General features: G+C 41.2%; 1 protein-coding gene across 2 annotated transcripts in view; it reads left to right on the top strand.

Moving 5' to 3' along the window:
• Positions 1 to 24,469, top strand: part of Fam13a (family with sequence similarity 13 member A) — a 100,840-nt gene that overhangs the window by 67,604 nt on the left and 8,767 nt on the right. Inside the window, exons 8-15 of one of the 2 annotated variants that reach the window (XM_045143813.1) lie at positions 577 to 724; positions 10,570 to 10,780; positions 11,240 to 11,378; positions 12,106 to 12,187; positions 12,977 to 13,197; positions 13,942 to 14,025; positions 19,968 to 20,063; positions 21,418 to 21,501. In XM_045143813.1, the coding sequence (XP_044999748.1) occupies positions 577 to 724; positions 10,570 to 10,780; positions 11,240 to 11,378; positions 12,106 to 12,187; positions 12,977 to 13,197; positions 13,942 to 14,025; positions 19,968 to 20,063; positions 21,418 to 21,501 (1,065 nt within the window). The remainder of the gene's footprint in view (positions 1 to 576; positions 725 to 10,569; positions 10,781 to 11,239; positions 11,379 to 12,105; positions 12,188 to 12,976; positions 13,198 to 13,941; positions 14,026 to 19,967; positions 20,064 to 21,417; positions 21,502 to 24,469) is intronic. The other variant, XM_045143814.1, reaches the window with a different exon arrangement.

The following is a 24,469-nucleotide window of genomic DNA, read 5'->3' as shown; positions in this document are numbered from 1 at the left end:
CTCCCCCAACTCTGGGAGAAAACAGCCACAGGAAACCTAGCTAGCCCCACTTTATTGAGCCAAGCCTGCAGGGTGGCAGAGCTGTGTGGCAGCGTGCCCACCCTCGGTTCCTGCTCCTTGCAGGAAGGACTATTTACCCAGAGAGAAGCCTGGAAGACCACACCATGTTGCTGCTGTGGCTTTAGCAACCACAGCCAGCTTTTTGTTGTGTTTACCATCTGGTGAGCCATGCTCCTTTAAGAAATGAACTCCTGTCCCGCCTTCCCGGCCTCAGTCAGTGATCACTCAAGACTGTCAGCTGCCTGCAGTTATCCAGAGGAGGAGGAGGAGCCAAAGGAAATCGGCTTGCCTCTTTCCCCAAAGAAAAGTTAAAGGCACACAGATGGACAGTGGCTTTTTGCTTAAGGGTGGCCCGATAGTGCCCTGAGGGGCTTGAGCCATGGTTTGAATTTCTGTGCCGGGAGCATTCATAGCTGTGGCTTGGGAGGCTGCATCCAGAAAGCATGGAGTTGCTGCAGGTGTTTGGAGGGTTTTGGTGAACAGTAGCTATTAGGAAATATTGTGATATTATTTCAGAGCTCCACCATGAAGATTCAGGACCATCCCAGTATATCTGATACCAAACAACAGAGGAATCCAGAGACCAGTGACCAGCAGGAGAGCTTTGTCTCCGAGGTGTCCCAGTTGGACCTGACAGCATTATGTGATGAGAAGAGCTGGGAAGGTAGGTGGTCACCTACTAGTTGGGTGACTTTGTGCAGGAAAAGCATATATAGATAAGTATATATGAGGCATGTGATAGAATGCCGGAGTGGGTGAGAGTGAAAGCTCTACATGCAGAAGAAACTACATTTGTAAATGACTGAAAATCCTTTAGCTTGCATAGGAATGTATCTTCAGTGTTGCCAAAGGTACTTGCAATCTAAGAAAGGAAACGTACTTACCCTTGTCATCCTGTCACCTTGCAGTCCTGTTTATTTCTTTTAACTCAGAGGACTACTGCTATGCATAGCTGTTCCTGCTAGCTGTCCCAACCAAGCAGAATGCAGTTGGGATTTCCTCCCTCACTGCCTCTTTGCCAGCCACCCACCACCTGCAGTAAACCTTGCTGTTTTTCAGGAAAGATGTTTTAGTTTGATTTTCTCATGTTTGATTTTTAAAGATTTTTAAAAATAGGTTAACAAACAAGAAAACATTGAATAAAAGTAATTTTTACTGAAAAACTGTTAACACTATTTTTAGATTGGTTTTCCTAAAGAAATTTGGTAAAAATGCTAGAAATTTACTTTGGGAAATAAGTTAGCCTTGTCAAAGCTACTTCGTGGAGGCTACTGCAGCAATTTAACCCCACCGCTCTCCTTATCTCTGTGTCGGCACCCAAACCTGGGTCATTCTGCCTCTGCAGTCAGGGAGAGAGAGAGCTCCAGATTTCAGCACAACATCTTGGCTTAACATTGATTTACAGAGAGTCACAACTATCAAAAATCTGAAAATCCATCCAGTATGTTAATTTCCTTGTCTACCCACTCCCTTTCCTTCAACCAAGGATCAAAGGCAATTTGAATAGGTCACAACGTGAAAGAGTTGACTTCTCCCTGCTCCTGGCATCTAGAGCTTTATTGAAACAGACTAGTTCTATTCTTGTTCTCCCTCCTATAATCCAAGACTCCTGTTCTACTTACTTTCATGTAACTAGGCAGTGGATCTTAAATTTTGTCAGATCATCCCAGCTTACACTATTCACTGAGGAAAAAAAATGCCTCGTTGGCATGCTTCATTGTTAAATGATATATTCCTAGATATCATTTGGTTTCTTTTTTACTTTTGCCTCCTTTGAAATAATCGCACACCTTTTCAATCCAAACATTGCAAACCACCTGCATTTCCCCACCCCAAAGCCTGTCAGTGTAGCTCTTGCTGCCCAAACAAAGAAAATAGTCAGGTAATGAAATACTTCCCATATGTGGGCTTCAGTAAAAATGTTTACCATAAAGCTGTTAGACAAAAACCAGGACTTGGAGCCAACCTCAAATTAAGCCACATTTTCCTCCTATTACACATCCTCATGAAATCGGTCCAGTTGGATTATTTTCTCTTGATTGATCATAAATTTAAAATCTTCCTGTGCTTTTACATTTTTTATTTTGACAATTTTATACATGTATATTATGTATTTTGATCAAAATCTCTCTTAAAATAGACTTAAGCTAAAATAAAACTGAACATTCTCTTTAGAATGGTTGAAGGCTAATTCATAGTTTCCCTAAAACTATTGCATTATTGGGTTGGTGAGATGGCTTAGCAATTAAGAGTATAATAAAATGCATTTAGAAATGGTCCTTGGAACAAAAGTCATTCCATTCTGAATCATCTTGGGAGTCTGAACTGTGTTGCCTGTGACCGATGCAGCTTGCTGTGATTTCTGTTTGCCAATCGCATTTGCATCTGTTGTCGAATTTGCTCATCTTTAAAATCTACATGGATTTATTTCAAGGCCATTTTGATCACTTGGTTACTACTCTTACTTACCTTTTATAAATTACATATTTTGGTTTTCCAAGTTTCATTACAGCAGGAATAGAGCCGTAAGTGTAGTCATGCACTAAGGGAATTAGTGCATAAAGCTAGGTTAAATGAAAGCAATAAGTGTGATGTATAAAATATCGCCTTATCTATAGCTTCAGTACAAAATGGTGACTTTCTAGTAGGGAATAAACTTTATACTAGTTTAAGTTGAACTTGTGAAACCAGGGCAACAAAAGATACAGGTGAAAATGATTACCAAAACCACATGAAGCAGCATCCATCAGTCAGTCTCCAGGGCCTGTGAAGGCCTCTATGTGGAGGAAGCATGCTGGTTTCCTTGCCTGCTCCCTGTATCTGCACCATGCACTGTCCACACTGACTATAACTGTGGACTCTCAGCTGAGGTAGCATGGTGAAAAGCCTGTGGGTGGGAACCCCTGCAGTGTGTGCTCCATCTGCAGATGATGTTCTGGTCCTAGGATCAAGGAAAAAACAAAAGGGTTTGAAAGTAGTAAGTAGATTCCATAAATTGCACAGTGAAGCCCTCAAAAAGTGAGTGCAGAGCCAGTCTTATCATCATCACAGGCATTTAACCAGCCATGTCATCACTTTTTTATTATATAAAGCTATATTTTAAAGCACATTGTCATCTCTTGTGGCTTTATTCTTTTTATTGTTAAAGTTTCCATTCTCCAAGGTTAAATGAATACACAAATCAAATGTGCTATTCTGATATTGAAAGCTCTTTAGAACTGCATAATTAAAATGTTCCTAAGAGGCTAATCCGTGTTTATTGGAGGACATCATTTGTGGAAGCACTGAGATTTAAACATTCAACTACCCTCTTGAATTTTTCCTGGTGAAATTAATTTTAAAGGGTTACTTTGAGCTGGGTGTGGTAGTCCCAACATTGAGGGGGCTGAAACAGGAGGATCACCACAAGTTCAAGGCTTGCTGGGCCTACCAAGTAAGACTGTCTCAACACAAAAACAACAAGGGCTTGATAAATTTCTTAGGGGTTAATGTGTTGCATGCAAAGCCAAAGGACCTAAGTTCAATTCTCCAGGACCCACATAAGCCAGATGCACCAGGTAGCGCATGCATCTGGAATTCATTTTCAGTGGCTACAGGCCCTGGCATGCCCTCTGTTTTATATCTCCCTCCCTCCCTCCCTCCCTCCCTCCCTCCCTCTCTCTCTCTCTCACTCTCTCTCTCTCTCTCTTGAATAAATAAAATAAATATAAATAAAATGTTTTTAAAATAAAATAAATAAAAACCAAAACATAATAAAACCCCTAACACTGAAAGTGGGTACTTAGTTTTAGAGACAAGGTCTCACTATGTAACCCAGACTGGCCTTTAACTCAAAGTCCTCCTAGCTTCTTGAGTTCTGGGATCAGAGGCATGCACCACCATGCCCAGCCAAAAGGGCATGTTTAGAAGGCCATAAAATACTTTATCTCATTCTTAACATAGACAATAATTTTGAAAATAAGTTCTTTTAAATAATCCTGGAAAGGGGCTGGAGAGATTGCTTAGTGGATAAGGCACGTGCTTGTGAAGCTTAATGACCCATGTTTGTCTCTCCAGGTCCCATGTAAGCCAGACACACAAGGTTATGCAAAAGCACATGGTAGCACATGTGCATGCATCTGTAGTTCTATTACAATTGCTGGAGGCCCTGGCACACCAATTTCTTGCTCTCTCTCTTTCTCTCTCTCGTGCTCTTGCTCTCATAAAAAAAGGGCCAGTTTGTTGGGCTTGCTTCAAAAAACAACAGGTCTTGGCATGCCCATTTTCTCTGGGTCTGTCTGTCTTGTCACTCTCTCTCTCTCTCTGTTTGCAAATAAATAAATAAAAATAATAATCCTGGAAAGCTGCCCATCATGCAGAAGTGAAAGTGTCTCCTCCTTGCTAACTGACACCCTCAGCTATGCTAGATAGGCATTCCAGTTGACCTGAGTGGTTAAGAGCAGCCTTGGGGTTTAAATCCTGGCTCTGCTGCTTGGTCAGCTCTCCAGTCACATGGGAAGAAGCCTGTTTGTGTTTTGCTTGAGTTCCTCATCCTTCAGCAGGTTTAACAACAGCAGATAATAGTGAATAATAGATATGATAGCATCTACTTAGCATGTTGCAAGGATTAAATGAAATTACATCTGCAGTGTTCCACATAATAGGCACTATGGGTTACAGGTGTTATCTTTCATAAATACCTTTTAAGTATGAAGCGGGGGGAGTAAAAACCTTGAAAGCAGAACCTAGCTCTACCCAATGACAGTGAATGGTTCTGGAAAGAATTGGAATCATTAATGGCCAAGAATGCCTATTCACACCGACCTCCATTCTTTCTTTGGTGGAGTGCTTAACCCTGAACTGGGAAAGACTATACTTGAAAAGTCACCAGCTGAGCCTCTGACAACCCTTGGTGATAACATTCTCTGAGACATGCAAGAGATAGAAGACAGGTCAGGTAGTGAATAAGTAACTGGTTAAGCAACTGCATGTAAATGGGTGAGTCCATGGATCAAAGTCAACTTGAATAGCATTGTTCTCATTGGTTGATTTCCTCAGCTCTGCCCTGTTCCATACTGCTATCAATGATTGAAGCAGAGTTCTTGAGGACCTGCTTATTAACTTTGCAGATAAGGGTAAAGAAGATACATGCACTTTAAGTATGACATTGGGGAGGGATAAAGCTGACTGCTTATAAATCTGATAGTTTGCAAGACTATTTAATAAGACTACCATTTTTCTAAGGTTGAATTTTGGAACAGTAAACAAAATTATGACAGGCTCTCCCCAGCAAGGAGCCTAGTGGGGCCTTCATGTTTCTCAGTCTGAGATGTGCAGATAACCTGAGAGCACAGCTGAGGCTATGGCATCGTGGCAGGCAGTGATGGCCCCAAGTGATGCAGCTGGAAATGAAATGTGGAACACATCATCTCCCTTAATTCTGCAAACATTTCTTTGAAATAAGTCATTTAAAGACCTGTTTTATCCTGCAAATGGGCCCAGCCAGCTAAAGTGGATAGTATCACTGACACATTTGACTGTATTAGCACTGCTCAGCTATACCCTCTCTTCCTACAAAACCTTTTCATTTCCATGAGCACTGTGGTGTATGAATTAGAACTCACTTCAGACCTGTTCTTACTAAGATAGCTTAGATAGTAGGAATACAGCTTTTTCTCTGTTATTTCTGACCAGCTATATGATATTAGCTGACCTGAATAAATTATTTTAATGGAAAAAATATGTCATAATTCTGTCCAGAGTTCATTGTGACTATACCCAATGAATTCTGGTTTACATATGAAAATGTACTTGTTTTACATTGTGCTTTAGGATGAAAATCCATAGCCAAGCCTCACATAGTTTCTGTTGCATTATCCTTGTCTGTTTCAATGTTCGAGAGTTACTAGCTAAAATATAAATTATTCTTCAAACTAACCATTGGGAATGTCCAGTGAAAGCTGACTCCCTAGCAAGGTAGTGCGGTAGGACATCCTGTGTGTCACTGTTATTAATGTGAACTAGCCTTGTATTTTTAGATCATTTCAATCTAAAATGTAGAAATAGTTGGTTGTGTTAATTTTTTAGTTATATTGAATTATATATGACATGTCATTTTATGACTACCTTAAATAAGGTCCTTAAATTTTATAGCTACATAAAACAACAGTAAATAGATCAAAAGGAGAAAAATAATGCATGCATTTCATGTTGCAAAGATTAGAAATTTTTTACTTCTTCCTATAGAACAACAATGAAATATTCCTTTTACTTTCTAAAGTTTAAGTTCACAATGGCTTCACATTTCTAATTTTTAAAAATATTTTATTTATTTATGAGACAGACACAGAGAGATAGAGAGATCATGGGTGCACCAGGGCCTCTAGCCACTACAAATGGACTACAGATGCATACACCACTATGTGTATCTGGCTTACCTGGTGTAGCAGACAGCTTCAGGCTCACTGAGATGAATTTCCAGACCAAGCACAGTTATGGAGGAAGGGATATTTATTAAAACTTTCCTGATCCAGGGGAAGTTCCATAATGGCAGAAGAAGCTGGCCAGCCTTCACAGGCCCAAGCAGAGAGAGAGAAGTACAAGCCTAAGGGTCAAAAGCCACAACACACTTCAGGAACTCCAGCTAGGCACACTTTGCGTATCTTTAGATTGAATTCTGAAACCACCATCATACCTTAAGATCCACCCAGTGACACTGCCTCCATCCAGGATGCTGCAAATGCAAACTACAAGCAAATAAACAACTGAATATATTGGGGGCCATCTTTTCAAACCACCACACCTGGGTTCTGGGGAATCAAACCTGGGTCCTTAGGCTTCACAGGCAAGTACATTTACTTCTAAGCCATCTCTCCAGCCCACATTTCTCATTTTTAAATACATTAATTCATTCATCCTACCTATATAAACACAAAAATTTCTTCAGCCTTTGTATGGCCTGTACACCACTACTGACTCTAGAAAAAGGCCACATTTATTCTTCTTCTTGTTGAATGACTGGTCAGCACAGAGCCACAGAAGAAGCTGTGTTGAACAAGAAACCCAATAGACAGCCCTATATTAGCCCCCAGGCCCCACTCACAAATTATCAGAGATCATCTGTGATAAATGTTTTTTATTAGAATGGTGTTTTAATGTTTTCAGTGTTGGAACCATAGGAGCCCATGTACCAAGGACTTGTGCTTCACCATTTACCTCTAACTAAAGTTTACTACAATAATGAATTCACAATCACAATTTTTTTTTTGCTTACTTTTATTTATTTGTTTGAGAATGACAGGCAGAGAGAGAGAGAAAGAGAAAAAGAGAGAGAGGATGGATGTGTGACAGCCACTGCAAACAAACTCCAGGTGCACATGCCACCTTGTGTATCTGGCTTACGTGGGTCCTGAGGAATCAATCCTCGAACAGAAGTCCTTAGGCCTCACAGGCAAGCACTTAACTGCTAAGCCATCTCTCGAGCCCCACAATTTATTTTTTACTGGAGATTTATTTGATTAGGGAAACACCTTGCAAAATGCTTTATACACAGATACCAAATGATTAAATATGTACAGATGAGCAGAACTATTTTCAAAGACATTTTCTACTAGGCTAGGCATGGTGGTACACACCTTTAATCCCAGCACTTGGGAAGCAGAGTTGGTAAGATTGCCATGAGTTCAAGGCCACCCTGAGACTCCATAGTGAATTTCAGTTCAGCCTGGGCTATAGTGAGCCCCTAAGTCAAAAAAAAAAAAAAAAAAGACATATACTACTAGGTTCAGACAAATTAATGACTTTGGATTATAAGTAATACCTTTATAAGGTAATACCTTCTCTCTCTCTTCCCCACCCCTTTCTCTCATGAATGAAAGTATCAAACTAACTAGCACACTCTCATGCCAATATCAATATCAGACTTTGTTTAGTCACAGCCCTGTGTCCCATCAAGTTCCCTGCCCTTGTGTTTCTTTGCCAATCTGTGGTGAGGTTATTGCTGGTTACAGTGCTGTTCAGGTCACCTTAACTCTTTCTTTACCCTGGCTCAGCTAGTTTTATCCTTAAAGGAAATTTTGCTTACATAGGAAATACAAGAAGCAGTCTGGGTCAATTTAACAGCTTAATTTTATGCAACTTAATGTTTTCATTTTTTTATTCCCCTAGGGATTACTTCCCACTCTCCCTCTTCCTCTCATGCATGCTTCATCCTTTAATGTTGACAGACCTGAGCCTCTCATATCTGAACCCTGCCAGTTAGCAGGAACAGACTGCTAATGTCAATGCAGAAGATGAGATTCTGCCTGCTGGTCTGCAGCTTTACATGTATCTCGTAGCATATTCACTTTTGCACCTCAATAGACAAGATTTTTCTTTCTTAAACATTTTAATTTTTCAGAATATTCATAGTATCTTTGTTCCCAGATAACATGGGTTTAAATTTTGTAGACCCATAAACTGTTCTCTTTAAGTTATTTTAAAATTATTGTACTTATCTGCCTCTTATGCTGTGGGGTCTTCCAGAATGTCAGGTGGTCATCACTGTTATTGAAACCCTGACACACACTAACTGGAACCACTGACTTAGAACATAGGGGACTTGAGAGAGTAGCCCCAACTGATGAGGTGTGTGCTCTTAACCTCTTTGAATTGTAGTTGCTTTATCTGTTACCAGCTGGGTAGAACCAATAGTTCTCAAATATGACAATTATTCAGACACTTGAATCACTTGGATAGCTTTTAAAAGTGAGTGTGTGTATTGGTGTGTGTGTGTGTGTGTGTGTGTGTGTGTGTGTGTGTGTGTGTCTGTCTGTCTGTCTTGTCTTGGCCTTCATATTCTACTTAATGGGGTAGGGTAAGGACCGTCAGTTGGTAGTTACTCAGTTACTCAGGTTTTCATTGATTGCTCTAATGTGTAGAAGGGGAGAGAAGCCATGAGGTTGGATTATAAATTAAGTTGCTTTTAGAGCTAACATTCTAGGATTATAACCGGCTCTTTCTAGACAAAAAGCTGATATATACTTACTTCAGGTAATTTTATACATTTTCTAGTTTCCTAGCTGACGGAGCTACCAACTGTTCTATGCTCTAACTTGTCAGAGTACCAGAATTTAAGAATATGGATAAGTTCTACTCTTATGTAAATCACTAACACATAGATGGATTTTAGCATAACTATTTTTTAAATTTTTATTAATTTGAAATTATGATGTATGGACAAATATGTATTGGTCCCATTCCTCTCCTCCCTACCCAATTCCACTGAGGGCCTCCTCAGTGGGATTCCTGGTACTGACCATGGGGTTGTGGGGTATGAGTTATGAGAGCAGCAGCCAGTCATTGTCGGGGAGGGCAATGCTCTGGATACTCCCTTGCACCTGTGCTGCTATCCCTCCTACAGTCTTCTACCTCCTCTTCTGCAGTGTTCCCTAAGACGTGGTGGGTGTGTTATAAGTCTGCTTTAGAGTGTTAAGCTCTCAGCAATTTATGGAGTCCTGCTTTGATACATTCAGTGTCTATCACCATCTCCCTGGTGTGGGTTGTCAGGCTTGCCATGAAAGCAGCACTCACAGCATAACTATTTTAATGCACAGTATTGAAACTGGAATAGTGTGTATCATCTGAGATCTGCTCTGAAATCTTTTAGGCATGACTTTTGTTTTCATTTTTGTTTTTTAGTTTTTCGAGGTAGGGTTTCACTCTAGCTCAGGCTGACCTGGAATTTACTATGTAATCTCAGGGTGGCCTCGAACTCATGGCAATCCTCCTACCTCTGCCTCCCAAGTGCTGGGATTAAAGGTGTGTGCCACCACGCCTGGCTTAGGCATGATTTTTAATAAGGAGAGGAATTATAATATTAAGGAGAATCTTGCAGTAAATAGAAATGACATCATACTCTTCCCTTCCAAAATCTGGATATTTTCTCTTATACATTGTCTAAAAATTTTCCTCTGTGAGATGGTCTTTTTTCTCTTCTCACAAATTTTTGATGCTTCCTCCCCTAACAATGTGATCTTGAATAGCTTCTGAAATTACTAGTGAAAAGTATGCATCAGAAACATGTTAATCCCTTAATGCTAAACAGACACACAGGAAAAAGCTTGCCAAATTACCTAAATGGCAGTTGAGACCCACCCCATAGATAGGCTCTCACAGTCTCATGTGGTTCCTTGGTTGTTTCAGTGAGGAACAGTCATGGTCCAAGCTCTTCCTGATCCTCTGCTTTTCTTTCAGCAATACTCTCACAAGGAAAGTTTGCATACTCACCTCCTGGGGAGGTTTGAAGTATACACAATCCAATACTCTTCTAAGGCTGTTTGGCAAGAAAACCCTAGAAAATTCTTCTTTGAAAACAAGTGAGAATGGAGAGAAATAGCCAGTAGCCATCAGTTTGGGATTTCAGTTAGGTGTAGTGTGCCTAGTCTAGACCTTGGATCTGAAATGAAGAAGCACACGTAGCTTCCTAGCACACTTGGGAGGCCTGTGACACTCTGGGAACAGTGCTGACCTCTCACCATCATTATTTTCCAGAGCCCCTCCCCGCCTTCTCCTGGCAGCGGGAAAGTGTGGATTCGAATGAGGCCCACCTCTCCCCACAGGCTGGGCGCCTGATTCACCAGTTTCTGGATGAAGACAGTGACCCTATGCTCTCCCCTCGGTTCTATGCCTATGGGCAGAGCAGGCAGTACCTGGATGACACAGAAGTGCCTCCTTCTCCCCCAAATTCCCATTCTTTCATGAGGTAGGTGTTTCTTTGTTGCTGATAGGCAACTGCATTACCCTTACAGCAAAGATGATGGGCATGGCACTGATGGCTAGCAGCTTTGTATCAATTAAGTTGTGGAGGGGCACATCCCAGTATACCTGTCTTGTTCAGTCTTCCAATTCATTGTGCCCAACTGCAATGCCCCAAGTTGAATTTCTGTTAGCACTCCTTTCCAAAGCTCTGTCACATTTAACTTTCAGGTTTTCAGTCAATTTCAGAGGCTTGTGGTAATCATAAATGTGAATGAGAACTAACCTAAATTTAATAGTTGGAATATCCAAATAAAAAAAAGCTCAGTGTCAGATAATGAATCCATCAGCTTCCTCTTGTTCCAAAGGACAGAGGCTGTTTTCCCTCTATGCCACACACATTCCATCTTGCCCAAAACCCTCAGCAGTCAGCAGCTGTTTGTGACCCTAGTCATACCTGTCACAGGAGGAGAAGCTCCTCCCTCGGGTCCTATGATGATGAGCAAGAGGACTTGACGCCTGTGCAGCTCACCCGAAGGATCCAGAGCCTTAAGAAGAAGATCCGAAAATTTGAGGACAGATTTGAAGAAGAGAGGAAGTACAGAGTAAGTGCCTCCACAGAGTCCTCTTCTTCCCCTGGTACATCAGAACAACAGAGGTGACAAAAGTCAAGAGGAATTTCACTTGGGCTAAAACCTAATTCGAAATAATGGTCTAGGAGCTGGAGGGATTGCTTAGTGTAAGGCCCTTTTGATTCCCTAGTACCCACATAAGCCAGATGCACAAGGTAGTAAGTATATCTGGAGTTCATTTGCAGTGTCTAGGGACCCTGGCGTACCTGTTCTGTCTCTCTGTGTGCCTCTTCTCCCTCCTTCCCCCACTGTAATAAATATTTTAAAACATAATGTTCTAATCTCTCATTGGTGCTGGGTTCCTACTCCTGTCAGCCATATCTTTAGTGTTCCCCACAAGGGTGGCAAGGAACCATTTCTCATGGTAGTTGCAGTGTGAACATCATAAACTCCTCTATTTTCTCCTCCATTAGCCTCACAAGTTGAGCCATACAAATAATAGAAGGGGGATATGGACCTCACAGCAGTCCTCGATCATAAAGAGCCCACTTTTTGCCTCTGAGGAAATCTCTGGAGCATCAGAAATAACCAGTTATCACAAAGGATGTTGGGGTTGGCACTTGTGAATTTGCTCTGAGTGATGATTAATTTCTTATTCTGATCGGAATCAACTTTGTCATGTACTTAAAGATGTTGATTGCGTCCTGCATCTTTTCCTTGCCCCATTCCAAAACATTCATTCTAAACTTTCTTTTCTCAGCCCTCCCACAGCGACAAAGCAGCCAATCCAGAGGTTCTAAAGTGGACTAATGACCTTGCCAAATTCAGGAAACAGCTTAAAGGTAGATGGAATTCTGAACATGTGGCATAACCTCTAGGCAGCAAGCCAGGGGACAGATCCATCCTGTTGGGTCCTTCTGAGTGCCATCCCTGAGGTGTTGCAGGCCCTAAGGGTGCTCGCAAGTGTTCTCCATGCTTCAGGATGGTGGCTGCTTCTCTCCCCAGAGTCTCAACCACAGGACAGCCAGATCAGCTGGGATGGGAATAACACAATGCTTCTTTGTTTCCCCACATCACTCCTGGCAGGATGATGGCTTCAGTTCAACAACTCATAAGCACTTGCTTAATCCAGGGTTCATTTGCTACAGTGTAAGAATATGTCAACCCAGACATGTATCTGAAAATAGCTTGACCCCTTCCTGACATGTAAGAGAAAGTATAGAAACAATTAAATGGAATACAAAGTAAAGTAACTTCAAAATGGGATATGTAAGTCAGAGCAGGAAAGTTGCCAATGGCTCATATGAAATCAGTATGTTCTAGGGGAATGAGCATGAGAAAGTATCCACCCCATCTGAAGGACTGATTCTAGGCTGATGTAGCCAAAGCATGGGGGTTAAAAGGCTAACATTTTCTCAGATACGGGGGCTTTAAGAAACATTCCAGATAATTCAGGGAGATATTATCATTATTTCAAGTTTTATATATTGGCTTAAGGATTTTCACTGACATTATAATTAAGTACTGTCTGAACAAAAAAAGGCATGACTAAACAGTGACTGATATCACAGTAATTTCGGTTGAACAACCCCATTCTCATAAATCTTCATCCCCAAATCTTCTAAACCAAGAATCAAAACTAAAGCTCTCCGAAGAGGACCTAACCCCCAGGATGCGACAGCGAAGCAATACACTGCCCAAGAGTTTCGGTTCCCAACTCGAAAAAGAAGATGAAAAGAAGCAAGATCTGGTAGATAAAGCTATGAGGCCCAGTGTGGAAGCCACGCTGGAATGTGTGCAGAAGAGGCTCCAGGAGAAGCGCATGGAATCCAGCCGTCCCGAAGACATTAAGGTGAGAGGATGCTCTTGGAGAGCTTGAGGCATTGTGTGATTGGTATAAAACCAATCCTTCATTTGCATGAAGATCTGCTGCCATGGGTGCAAATACTCTTGGTTATATAAGCAGACTGTTAGCACATGTTTCCAGTCAGCGAGGAGACCCTCCTGCATTGTCTCCTGTTACTACAACATTAAATCAAGCAAAAGTAAGGGAGGGGGTCAAAAGATGACATGCCTTGTGAATCCTCATGAGCACAATGATGCCTTTTTAAACTTTCCACATGTGTAGAAAAGCAGGTAAAAACTGCAGTTTGATTTCTGATACTTTGGTTTCTGACTACAGATTTAAAGCAGACTGCTCTGTTGAATAGATTACCAAATGAACTTATTGTGGTTAATAGATGATTGCATGATTCTCTGAGCTACAGGGATTATAAACAAGCCTTCAGAGCTATACTGTAATCACTTGGGTCATTAAGTTCAGTCCCATATGCCCCTGAGGCCACTTTCCTGTTGTAAACCTGCCTTTGCTGCCATGTGTGTGTTCCAGGGAGTTGTAACAAATCTGCTGTGCTCTCACATTTCTAGTGGGAGCTCAGAAGGAGCTCATTCCTGAGTGACATGGAGATAGAGCTGGGAAGAGCTGCTCTTCTAGGACTCTCAAACCTTCCTTTAGATTTGCTTGACTAAATAAAAAGTTGGAATGTTCACAAGTGTTTATCCTGTCTTTCATTTCTTATATCCTGTGTTTATATAGGATATGACCAAAGACCAGATTGCTAATGAGAAAGTGGCTCTGCAGAAAGCTCTGTTATATTATGAAAGCATTCATGGACGGCCGGTATGTGATTACTGAGTTTTCTCATTGAGGTCAATTATCTGGCTTTGGGAGTAGATTTTCTATATAGCATATATTATATGGGGCTTCTCAATATCTGCTATCTTTACTTGTAGAGGAAAGGAGATTTACTGTATACTTAAACCACAACCAAGTGTTTTGAAGGCTTAGCCAGTAGAGAGTTCTGATTTAGTTGACAGTTAGCTTCAATTGCATTCCAACGAAAATTAGCTAGTGACTGGCTGGAGAGATGGCATAGCGGTTAAGCGCTTGCCTGTGAAGCCTAAGGACCCCGGTTCGAGGCTCGATTCCCCAGGTCCCACGTTAGCCAGATGCACAAGGGGGGGGGGGCGCACGCGTCTGGAGTTCGTTTACAGAGGCTGGAAGCCCTGGCGCGCCTATTCTCTCTCTCTCCCTCTATGTGTCTTTCTCCCTGTGTCTGTTGCTCTCAAATAAATAAAAAAATGAAAAAAAAAATACTTAAAAAAAAAGAAAATTAGCTAGTGACTAAAATTAAGTCTCCAGTGTTCTGTTCAAGCAAAAACGGGGGGTGGGAAAAGAAAGGACGGGGTGCACAAAGCCCAGGAGATGAGACTTCTGTGCCCCAGATCTGCCTCTGTAAAGTGTAGCTAAGTTATGCTTTCACAACCAAAACAAAGGCATTAAGCTTAACAACGTGCCTTAAAGCCCAGTCACTCTGTAGTGCAACCAGTGCTACTAAAGGACTTGCAGCCATGCTCAGAACCAAAAGTGTGATGCGTCCACAATATGGCTTTGCATTGTCATCCCAGCAGGAAGCACCTGAGGCTATTTGTTCTCCAGCAAATGCATATTCGATATTTACATTGGAGTAGCATAGGCTTGTTCACTCTTCCTTGAGGAATTTATAACCAGACATCCTTTTTATCTCTTCCTCTTAATATGCCTCTGTACAGAATATTGTCAAGAGCCCAAGAAAACCAATTTCTAAAGGCAGCTATAAGGAAGCAGCTAGACTTTTATGTAGCCACAAATCACAGGTCTCTTCCAGTATCTTTCATAACTATATAAAGAATTTGATCTTTGCATCTAAATGATGCTCTTTTAAATAAAGAAATAAGCCAGGATGTGGTATCACACACTTGTAATCCCAGCACTTGGCAGGTGTAAGCTAGGGGATCAGGAGGTCAAGACCAGCCTTGGCTGCATAGTAAGTTCCAGGCCAGCCTAACCTTGTCTCAATCAGTCAGTCAGTCAATAAAAACAAGCAAAGACTTCTAGAATGGTATACTAAACTTTCTCTCACTTCTTTTTTTTTTTTTTACAGTGCTGAGGGTTTCAATCCAGGATCATGAGGGCACTAGGCAAACTGTACCTACAGTCTTAAGGTCTTTGGTTGTTGTTCACCTAATGGTGAACTAAGGCATACTGCCACAAACCTTGCCATATGGCATGAGCCCAGTAATTATCTGCAGAATGCATCCTTGATTGTTTTAGTTCTGAATATGTATCAGGTTTGATTTTTGTGAACATGCTGGCACTGGTAATGATTGATTTTGCTGGCCTGTCCTACAGTAGAAAAATACTAGCATTCTGGGATAATGTTCATGTTTTAGCCAAGTTTTGTTCCAGATGTTTTTAAGGCACTGAAGCAAACTAAATATTCCAGAAAACAAATATATTGTGAAACTTTGTCTTTTCTACTGATGTGTTCAAACTTGGCAGAGGTAGAGCTGAACAACGGTCAGTCACGAGGAACTCCTTTCCACAAGACTTAGAACCCTAAGTGTAGAGCTTGTAGCCACCAGGATGCTTCAGTGTCACTGTTTTCCTCCTTGAATTTAGCTTTGACTGTAGGTATAGCTTGGCTAGTGCCCTCATGATCCTGGATTGAAACCCTCAGTACTGTAAAAAAAAAAAAAAAAAAAAAAAAAGAATACTCCTTTTGTTTAGATTTGGGTGGACACATGAGTAATTTTCTTCAAGGGCTTCCTTACCTGTGGCCCCCAAGACCATGCAGCTATGTTCTAGATGGCCTGAATTTCACTGCTTCGTCACTGACTGGAGCATTTACTGCTCCCAGTTGGGCAGGTTCTCATTCTACCTGGACCAAGGCCACATGCACTGAGCCTTTCAATTACAGGCCTAGTTTGGAACCCCACCTGTCAGAAACCAGGAGCAGCTTAAGTAACCTCTTGGACCTCAGTGCTTTCTTTATCAATGTCTGTTATAGGCTGTCACAGAAATTCAATACGGTGACAGAGGAAGAGCAGTACAGTGGCTTTAGGGGTCACAGCAAATTAAAGTTTTTACTTCTACTATAATTTTATGTTCTCTCTGCTACCCACTTCAGATTAAATGCTTAAATTGAAAGAAGGTAATTTTTACTATAATGATAAATTAGGAATGTTAACTATTACTTCTTAACTTTGCCTTATTCCCATCTGGATTGTGCTCTAGGGAATGTTAGTGTCCTAGTCTTTACCCCTGGTCCCAGGTTTCTCTGCCTCTGTCTAGAACATGATAAAACCTCCCCACAGAAAAGCATGTGTCACTTGATATATTACCAGTCTGAAAATCAGTGAGTAAACTCTTAAATCTTAGATCCTATAGCAGTTTCTCATTTCTGAGGGAAAATAAAAGCAGCTTATGGGAGGAAAAGGTTTATTTCAACTTACAGTTTCAAGGGTAAGTTTCATCATGGCAGGAAAAACGGAGCAGAACAGATAGCCAAGGTGTCACATTGTGTCATGTCAAATGGGGGGGAACAGCAAGAGGGAGTTGATCTACTGAGATTGAAGCTGGGCTATATCATACCAAAGCCTACTCCTAGTAACACACCTCCTCCAGCAAGACTCCACCTTCCAAAGGCTGCACACCTCTACAAATTGCCAACAGCTCCCCAGTATTCAAAACACAAGAGCCTATGAGGAGCAGTTCATTTAACCTGGAAAATTTTCATGAATCTTATATCTAAATACTATCTAGACAGTAGTCTTGGACAACAAATATATGTATTTCCAAAGCTAACCTGTCATTCCAGGTCCGAATATTTCAGAAAGTAGGTGCACAGAATTCACGGGCTTTGATAAGTCTGCAGCTCTGATTTAAATGGTCCTGACCATCAGAATTGCAATACTATCCTTTGGTTGTTGCTTTTGGATTTTTGATCTTTACATAAATGTACTACTTTTTTAGCTTACAATGAAGAAGAAAGAGTTGCCATTTTCTAAATTAATGGACCAAGAGTAGAACAGTTATAAGAACCCATCGTCACATTGTTAAGATCCTGCTTCATTCATGTCTGACTTGTGAATGCAAAGAAAACTGGACCTGGGTCACTCGACAGGTTCTTTCTTTGCTTGTTTGAGACAAATCATTACTCTGTCCAATGCTTGGTTTTAGCTTTTAAAAAATAAGGTTTGTAGCCGGGCGTGGTGGCGCACGCCTTTAATCCCAGCACTCGGGAGACAGAGGTAGGAGGATCACTGTGAGTTCGAGGCCACCCTGAGACTACATAGTGAATTCCAGGTCAGCCTGAACCAGAGTGAGACCCTACCTTGAAAAGCCAAAAAATAAAAAAATAAGGTTTGTCTAACTGTTAGAGCTTATTGTTATCATTTTATATTTCTCATCAAAGTAAACGTCACTTCATTTACCACTCACCTTTTGAGTTCTGTTCAGGTAATTGCAACCAAATTGTTTTTTATTTGAGGCTAAGAGAAAACCTTCACTAAGGAGAAAGGCAGGTTCAAGAAGTTGTCTAATTAGGGCTTCATGATTTCTTTTCATAGATTAGCAAGTGAACTTTTTGAGTCACAAGCAAAAATAATAAGAGTAGAAGGAAATAGAAGGGAAAGCATTTTTAAAAAGTAAAACCCTTGATTAATTTTTAAACAATTATGAATCACCAAAGGTTTTCTAATCTGAGTTCTACATTTTGCCAGTCATGAATATGAGATACAAAGAACTGCAGTGGCCACATTTATTAGGTATATGCTTACCAGCAAGCCAGGTATGGTGGTGTATGACTTAAATCCAAGCATTTTAATCCCAAGAGGCAGAGGTAGGAGGATTACTGTGAGATCAAGGCCACCCTGGAACTATAGTGTGAGATCCAGGTCAGCCTGAGCTAGAGTGAGACCCTAACCTCAAAAAAAAAAAAAGGAGGATTACCAGGACACATTGGGTGTTTAACCTTAAGTGATAATGCCAAATGGTTCTCTACATGCCCTGCCCTAACCAGCAGCCAAAGACAGTTCCCACTGTTCAGCCTCCTCACCAACACATGTAGTAGGTATGTGATAGCAAAGGAATAACACCTGACATTTCATGTAAAATAATTTTTGACTTCCCTCTGCATCTTGATAACCATTGATAATGAAGTAACTGATTTCAGACCTCCATTTCATGCGGCATGCTACTCACCCTTCAATATTGTGCTAATAGGAATGAAAGGTAATGCTGTTGCCATTATTGCTAGTGACAGAAAACCCATATAATATTTGCAGTAGCCTATCCTATCTTGACAACTGATCATGTTGAGAAAGGCAGACACCAAAGGCCACAAAGGATAACCGAATAAGCAACATCCAAAATTGTCTTTGAAATTAAAGCTCCAAAAGATCGACAAGACCAATGTGGCTGAATAACATGTGCTCTTCCATACCTGTATAACTCTCACCTTATTACACAAGAGATGATAATAGCATGAAGACAAATAGCTAACTGAAAAAAAATGTACTTTATCTCATTTTATAACCAAAAGAAATGCACACATACCTGTGAACTGGACATACATGTTTAGGTTTGAAATATTCATCAATTGGTGTTGCAAATATTTATCAATTGATTGCATTATTTGAGACACTGAGATAGTTGCTAGGGATGTAAAAATAAGCTTCTGCTCCCAAGGGGTTAGTCTAAAAGAGATAGATGTGAGCAGTTAAGATAGAATACAGAAATGTTTGTGGAATTAAAAGGTGCATGGTTCTGGGCGTGGTGGCACATGCCTTTAATCCCAGCACTTGGGAGACAGAGGTAGGAGGATTGCCATGAGTTTGAGGCCACCGTGAGACCCAATAGTGAATTCCAGGTCAGCCTGGGCTAGAGTGAGACCCTACCTCGAAAAAAAAAAAAAAAAGGTGCATGGTGAGTGGACTCATGACTGGGGCACAATAAGATGTGAGATGGCAGAATTTCCAAACAGAGATACTGGGACAGCCATTTCTGAGCAGAGGAGATGGACCGGGGTATGAAATGACCAGGGCAGGCAGGAACAGCAATGGAGAGATTCAAATCCTGTTCCAGAAATCTGAGTTTAATCCTCGGTGCTGCATTTTTTTCAGCATTTTTAACTGTAGTCTTTTAAGCATTTTTAAGCCATCTCTAGATTTTAGGAAAACAAGAATGAATCTTGCAATCAATTCTATTAGCAAATGTTCCTTGAACACCTACTGTTTGCCAGAATCATGTTTTTAAAATGAAACCATTTCATGGGGAGAAAAGGGCTTGTGAATAAGTTGATTACAGGATCACATGATAAGAATTACACTAGAAATACTTGCTTTCTACTTCCTTGAACCCCAAAATAATAAATCATTTTGGAACTTTAAACCTTGGGGAGTTTTAAGCAGAGACTTTTGAACAATCACAGTGAGTGGGGGATGTGACATGATGGTAGAACACTGACCCAACATGTGTCAGGTCCTAGGTCAAGTTCTCAGCACTTAAAAGTTGTTGTTTAGATTTATAAGAAACAGTACTACTGATGAATTTCCACTGATCTGCAGTTTAAGGAGGCACTTTAAATATTCAATGAATAAATATTTTCAGTTTAAATAAGTGTACGGATGGTAGGTCTTGAGTTGCATTACATTGTAGGCCACAGACACCTAAAGCATTCTTGAAAAGCTAGTAGCATGATCTCTGGGAGCAGGCTTCTCAACTCTCTTGTTGTTTTTCAGGTGACGAAGACTGAACGTCAGATTATGAAACCTCTGTATGATCGGTACCGGCTAGTCAAACAAATCTTGTCCCGGGCCAACACCATCCCCACCATTGTGAGTGAAGTCCCTCTTTTCTGTTTTAATAAGCCCTGGCTAAGTTTATAGGGCCCTAAACTGCTTTCTCGCTAAAGAACAGAGTTTGATAGTGAACCAGCCATTTATATCTGTGCCCTATAAGCCTGAGGAATGATTTGATCTAGGATTTCCGAGGCTACATTTGCCAGTGAGCAAATCTGAACCTGATAGAATTTTCCCCCTTTCTGGAGACATTTGTACATCTATCTGCCAAGCACTGGGCCAACTTCATGATCCTTTCCTCAGAGACAAAATACCAGGCATAGGCCTTTGCCAAGCTCTAACCCAAATAGTGCTTCTCCGGCCCCAAGGGCCCTATGCTGACACTCTTTCCCCATTTACTAGGGGATCATTCCCACTGGAAGTTGGGAAGACCCCTCTAAACAACTCCAGTGGGAAGCTGCTTCTCTTGGAGGCTGTGAGGGCTGCAGAGGGAGTGGAAGGAAAGGGAGGGATGCTGCTGGCTGTGAAGTTGCCCACCGTGACCACCATCCTGGGATGTCACTTAGCCCCTGGATTTGCAGGAGCATGTGTGGCTGCTATGGGAAGTCTTAACTCCTTATCCTGACTCAGCATTCCCACCCCCAGCTGGATTGTTAGTGCTGGTGCATCTCTGAGGAAAGCTGTGGAACTCAGTGCCCTCATCCCTTCTGCAGGCTTTTCTTCGTAAGCAGTCACAACCTTGCTTTGATGTCCCTGCTCTTATCTAGCCCTTCCCCAAATCACCTCAGTCACTTCTAGGCCTGGGACATGCCATGAACATTTCTTTTAACAGTGAGTTTGTTTCTATGAACGACGGAGAATCCAGAGATCTCAGGCTGGTGTATTTGAAGAAAGCTACTCTTCTGCAAATTTCTGCAGAATAAATGAATAAATAAAATGACTTAATCAAAGGGAACCTTCAGGATCCCTACAATAGGGTGACTGTGCAGCTGAGGTTTGGTGGAGTTCACATTGCTCCTTGAACCTGAGCTACCCTGCTTAGGAGAGTGTAGTAAGATGTTCTCACAGTTACTGTGCTTGGGAAGCACAGTGTGGGGGAAGGTGGTTTCTCCTTAGGGTTCTTCTGAGTATGGTTAACACAGCCAGGCGCTATTCTTGCTCTACCATATCTTCTCTGATTTTTGGTGGGGAGGCTCTGAAGGGAAGTGGCAACTTGAAAAAGGCCTTTGGTTGTCTTAGGTTTGGGGGACTTGGATTTGGTGGGAAAGGTTAGAAAGTACAGCTAAAAGGCCATAATCAATATTAGTGTGATCAGAAAGGTCAAGGGCTAGAGGAAAAGGAAAAGGAAAAGGGGATCACAATGTAACCTACTTGTTAACGCCTGTCGCAGGGTTCCCCCTCCAGCAAGCGGAGAAGCCCTTTGCTGCAGCCAATTATCGAGGGTGAAACTGCTTCCTTCTTCAAGGAGATACAGGTGAAGAACTCCCACACAACCCACACCGAATCGCATCACCCCGCCCTGAGTGGTGGAGGGGCGCATGAGGGCACCCTTGGATGATGTTCTTGTAGCATCCCTACAAATCAGTAGTTACACAGAAGCAGCTTTGATCAGTTGCCCTTTATTTACCTGATAGCCTGGCTAATATCCTTAGTTTCATTTTTTTTCTCCCTTTTCCTTTTATGTGTTGTTGTATGTTTTTGCCTTACTTTACTTTCAGAGATTATGAGTTTTTTGTTTTTTTTTTTTTTTTGGTTTTTGTTTTGCTTTGCTTCCTACAGCTGGGGGGATTTTCTAGATTTCAAAATCCTAATTTAGCTCATTGGACTAACTTAAAAAAAAGAAACATAATAAAGGTATAGAAAATAAAAATAGGGCTGGAGAGATGGCTTAGTGGTTAAGCGCTTGCCTGTGAAGCCTAAGGACCCCGGTTCAAGGCTCGGTTCCCCAGGTCCCACGTTAGCCAGATGCACAAGGGGGCGCACGCATCTGGAGTTCGTTTGCAGTGGCTGGAAGCCCTGGCGCGCCCATTCTCTCTCTCTCCCTCTATCTGTCTTTCTCCCTGTGTCTGTTGCTCTCAAATAAATAAATAAAAAATGAACAAAACATATTAAAAAAAAGAAAATAAAAATAACCAGGTAATATATGAGATGAACACTTACAGCTTTGTAGACAGGCTTTGACAGCTTTGCATGTACGTTCACCCTTTCTTCCTTCCCACTCCTACCCTGGCTCACAGGTTGCTCAGGACTGGTTTTATTCACTTTATGAGGAAGACATGTTGCTGTGGCCAGCAGTCACCAGAGTGGATGCATTGATTCTTTTTTTTTTTCCAGCAGCAATTACACATTGTCAGGATAGTCCTTGTTATCACTGGCTATCCACTAGAATGGACACTGGCCTGCCTGTGGATAGTGTCTCTTTAGGATTCTTACTGGCCCTTTCTAGGATCAGCTTCTCTTATGGTTTTTCGTTCCAGATAATTGAACAAACTCAGCTGCCTTACACAGGCTTCTAGACATTTTTTAAAGGTAATTTTATAAAACTCATGATTGTTTTGTAAGAGTTGCTGAGTTAGGTAGATTTGCTTGCTTTCAAAGCCTGACAACCCAGGTTCAATTCTTCTACCCACATAAAGCCAGCTGTACAAAGTGGTGCATGTATCTCGAGTTGGTTTGCAGTGGCAAGAGGCCCTGGTGCAATCATACTTTTTCTCCCCCTCTCTTTGTCCCTCCCTGCTTGCAAAAGAAATAAAATATCTCTTTAAAAAGAGTTGTTTAGGTACAAAGAGGAAAATAGTCAATTGCAAAGCAGGAGGAACTTGTAAGGGTCCTGCTTATCAGGTCTGTGATATTCTAACCCAAGGGTAATGAGCGATTTCTAGTTAGGATGATTATCTCAAAATAATCTACTGAGGGACACCAACTGAAAATTCACTTTCCTGCCGGCCATGGTGGCACACACCTTTAATCCCAGCACTTGGAATGCAGACGTAGGAGGATTTCCATGAGTTCCAGGCCACTGTAAGACCACACAGTGAATTCCAGGTCAGCCTGAGCTAGAGTGAGACCCTACCTTGAAAAAAAAAAGGGGGGGGGGAGATAAAAAGAAAAGTAAAATTCACTTTCCTGAGTAAGCTAGGTACTCCACACCTCTTACCAGTAATACAGACTGTGCTCTGTTCATATTATTAAACAAAACTTGTATTGTACATGGTACTGTGAAGTCTAGGCCAGTAAACTGTATTGGATCTTAAAAATTAGAACCATTTTATTTTTTAATAAAATTCATTTATTATTTGCAATCAGGAAGAGAGAGAAAATGTGAATGGGTATGCCAGGGCCTTTTGCCACTGCAAACAATCTCCAGTCTCCAGGTGCATGCACCACCTTGTACATTTGGCTTTATGTGGGTACTAGGGATTCTAACCTGGGCCATCAGGCTTTCAAGCAAGCTCCTAGAGTCATTTTGTAACAAAAAAACTTTAAGGTTTGTGTAAGACAAAAAACTGGTAGTTTCACATAAGAATTTAGCCACTCAGTTGAAGTTTGAGTATTTGAATAAGTGTAGACAGAAGAATTATGCTTCTTGTAGCAGCATGAAGTAGAGCTGTTGCTAGATAAAAATATGTTCTGGATATATCCAAAACATGACACTTAATTTTAAAAGGACGTTCTTCCTATTTTTTTAGCTTGTTTTTTTTCACAAGAATATTATGGCTGTAGCTACTGATCCATATTGTAGTCAAAATATCAAATAATTTTGCAGTGATTACATTGCTTTTATAAATAGTGTTATCTTTTGGTTCATTTTGTTCCAGTTGGGCAGGCCTATTTGCATGTATGTGGATGGTGCTAATTTTTGACAATTCTAATATAATTTTTGGAACTTGGTGTGTTTGGAGATAAGAAGATTGGGTCTAAGTGGTTTCTTTAAAACGCATTTAATTGCTGTTGGGAAGAACCCAGCAGTACATGACATAATGCCAGCCCCAGTTCTGAACCTCTGAGGACATTCCAGTCCACAGAAGCCTAGTCACTTCTCCTCTCCACTATGGGAACATGCTCAGAAGTTCCTCTGATGAAGAAATTCTATCTTGAAGACTGAAACTTAAAAGACTAATGAGGAAGTGGTGCTATTCATAACATGGGCTGAATATCAGTAATAGCTAAAACCTTACCAGTTCCATAATTAGTTTTGATGGTAAGGGAGAATGCAGTTATATAATTCAGAATGTGTAAGTTTGATAAGATTGAAACATCACAGTGAAAATTACTGTATTCATAGCTGGCATAGTTTATTACATTCTGTGCAGCACAGTTGCATTGGCTGTTTGGTACATACATGCAGCATCTTCCTGAGAGGACTTTGCACCTACTGCCTGCCTCCTCCTCCACCACACCCCATGAAAATTTCTTCTCCTAGCTTTCACTATTCCTCATGT

The sequence above is a fragment of the Jaculus jaculus genome, chromosome 2, assembly GCF_020740685.1.
Source record: "Jaculus jaculus isolate mJacJac1 chromosome 2, mJacJac1.mat.Y.cur, whole genome shotgun sequence".
Taxonomy (NCBI): Eukaryota; Metazoa; Chordata; class Mammalia; order Rodentia; family Dipodidae; genus Jaculus; species Jaculus jaculus.
Note: the sequence above shows the minus strand (reverse complement) of the source record. Positions and strands in the feature narration are given on the sequence as shown.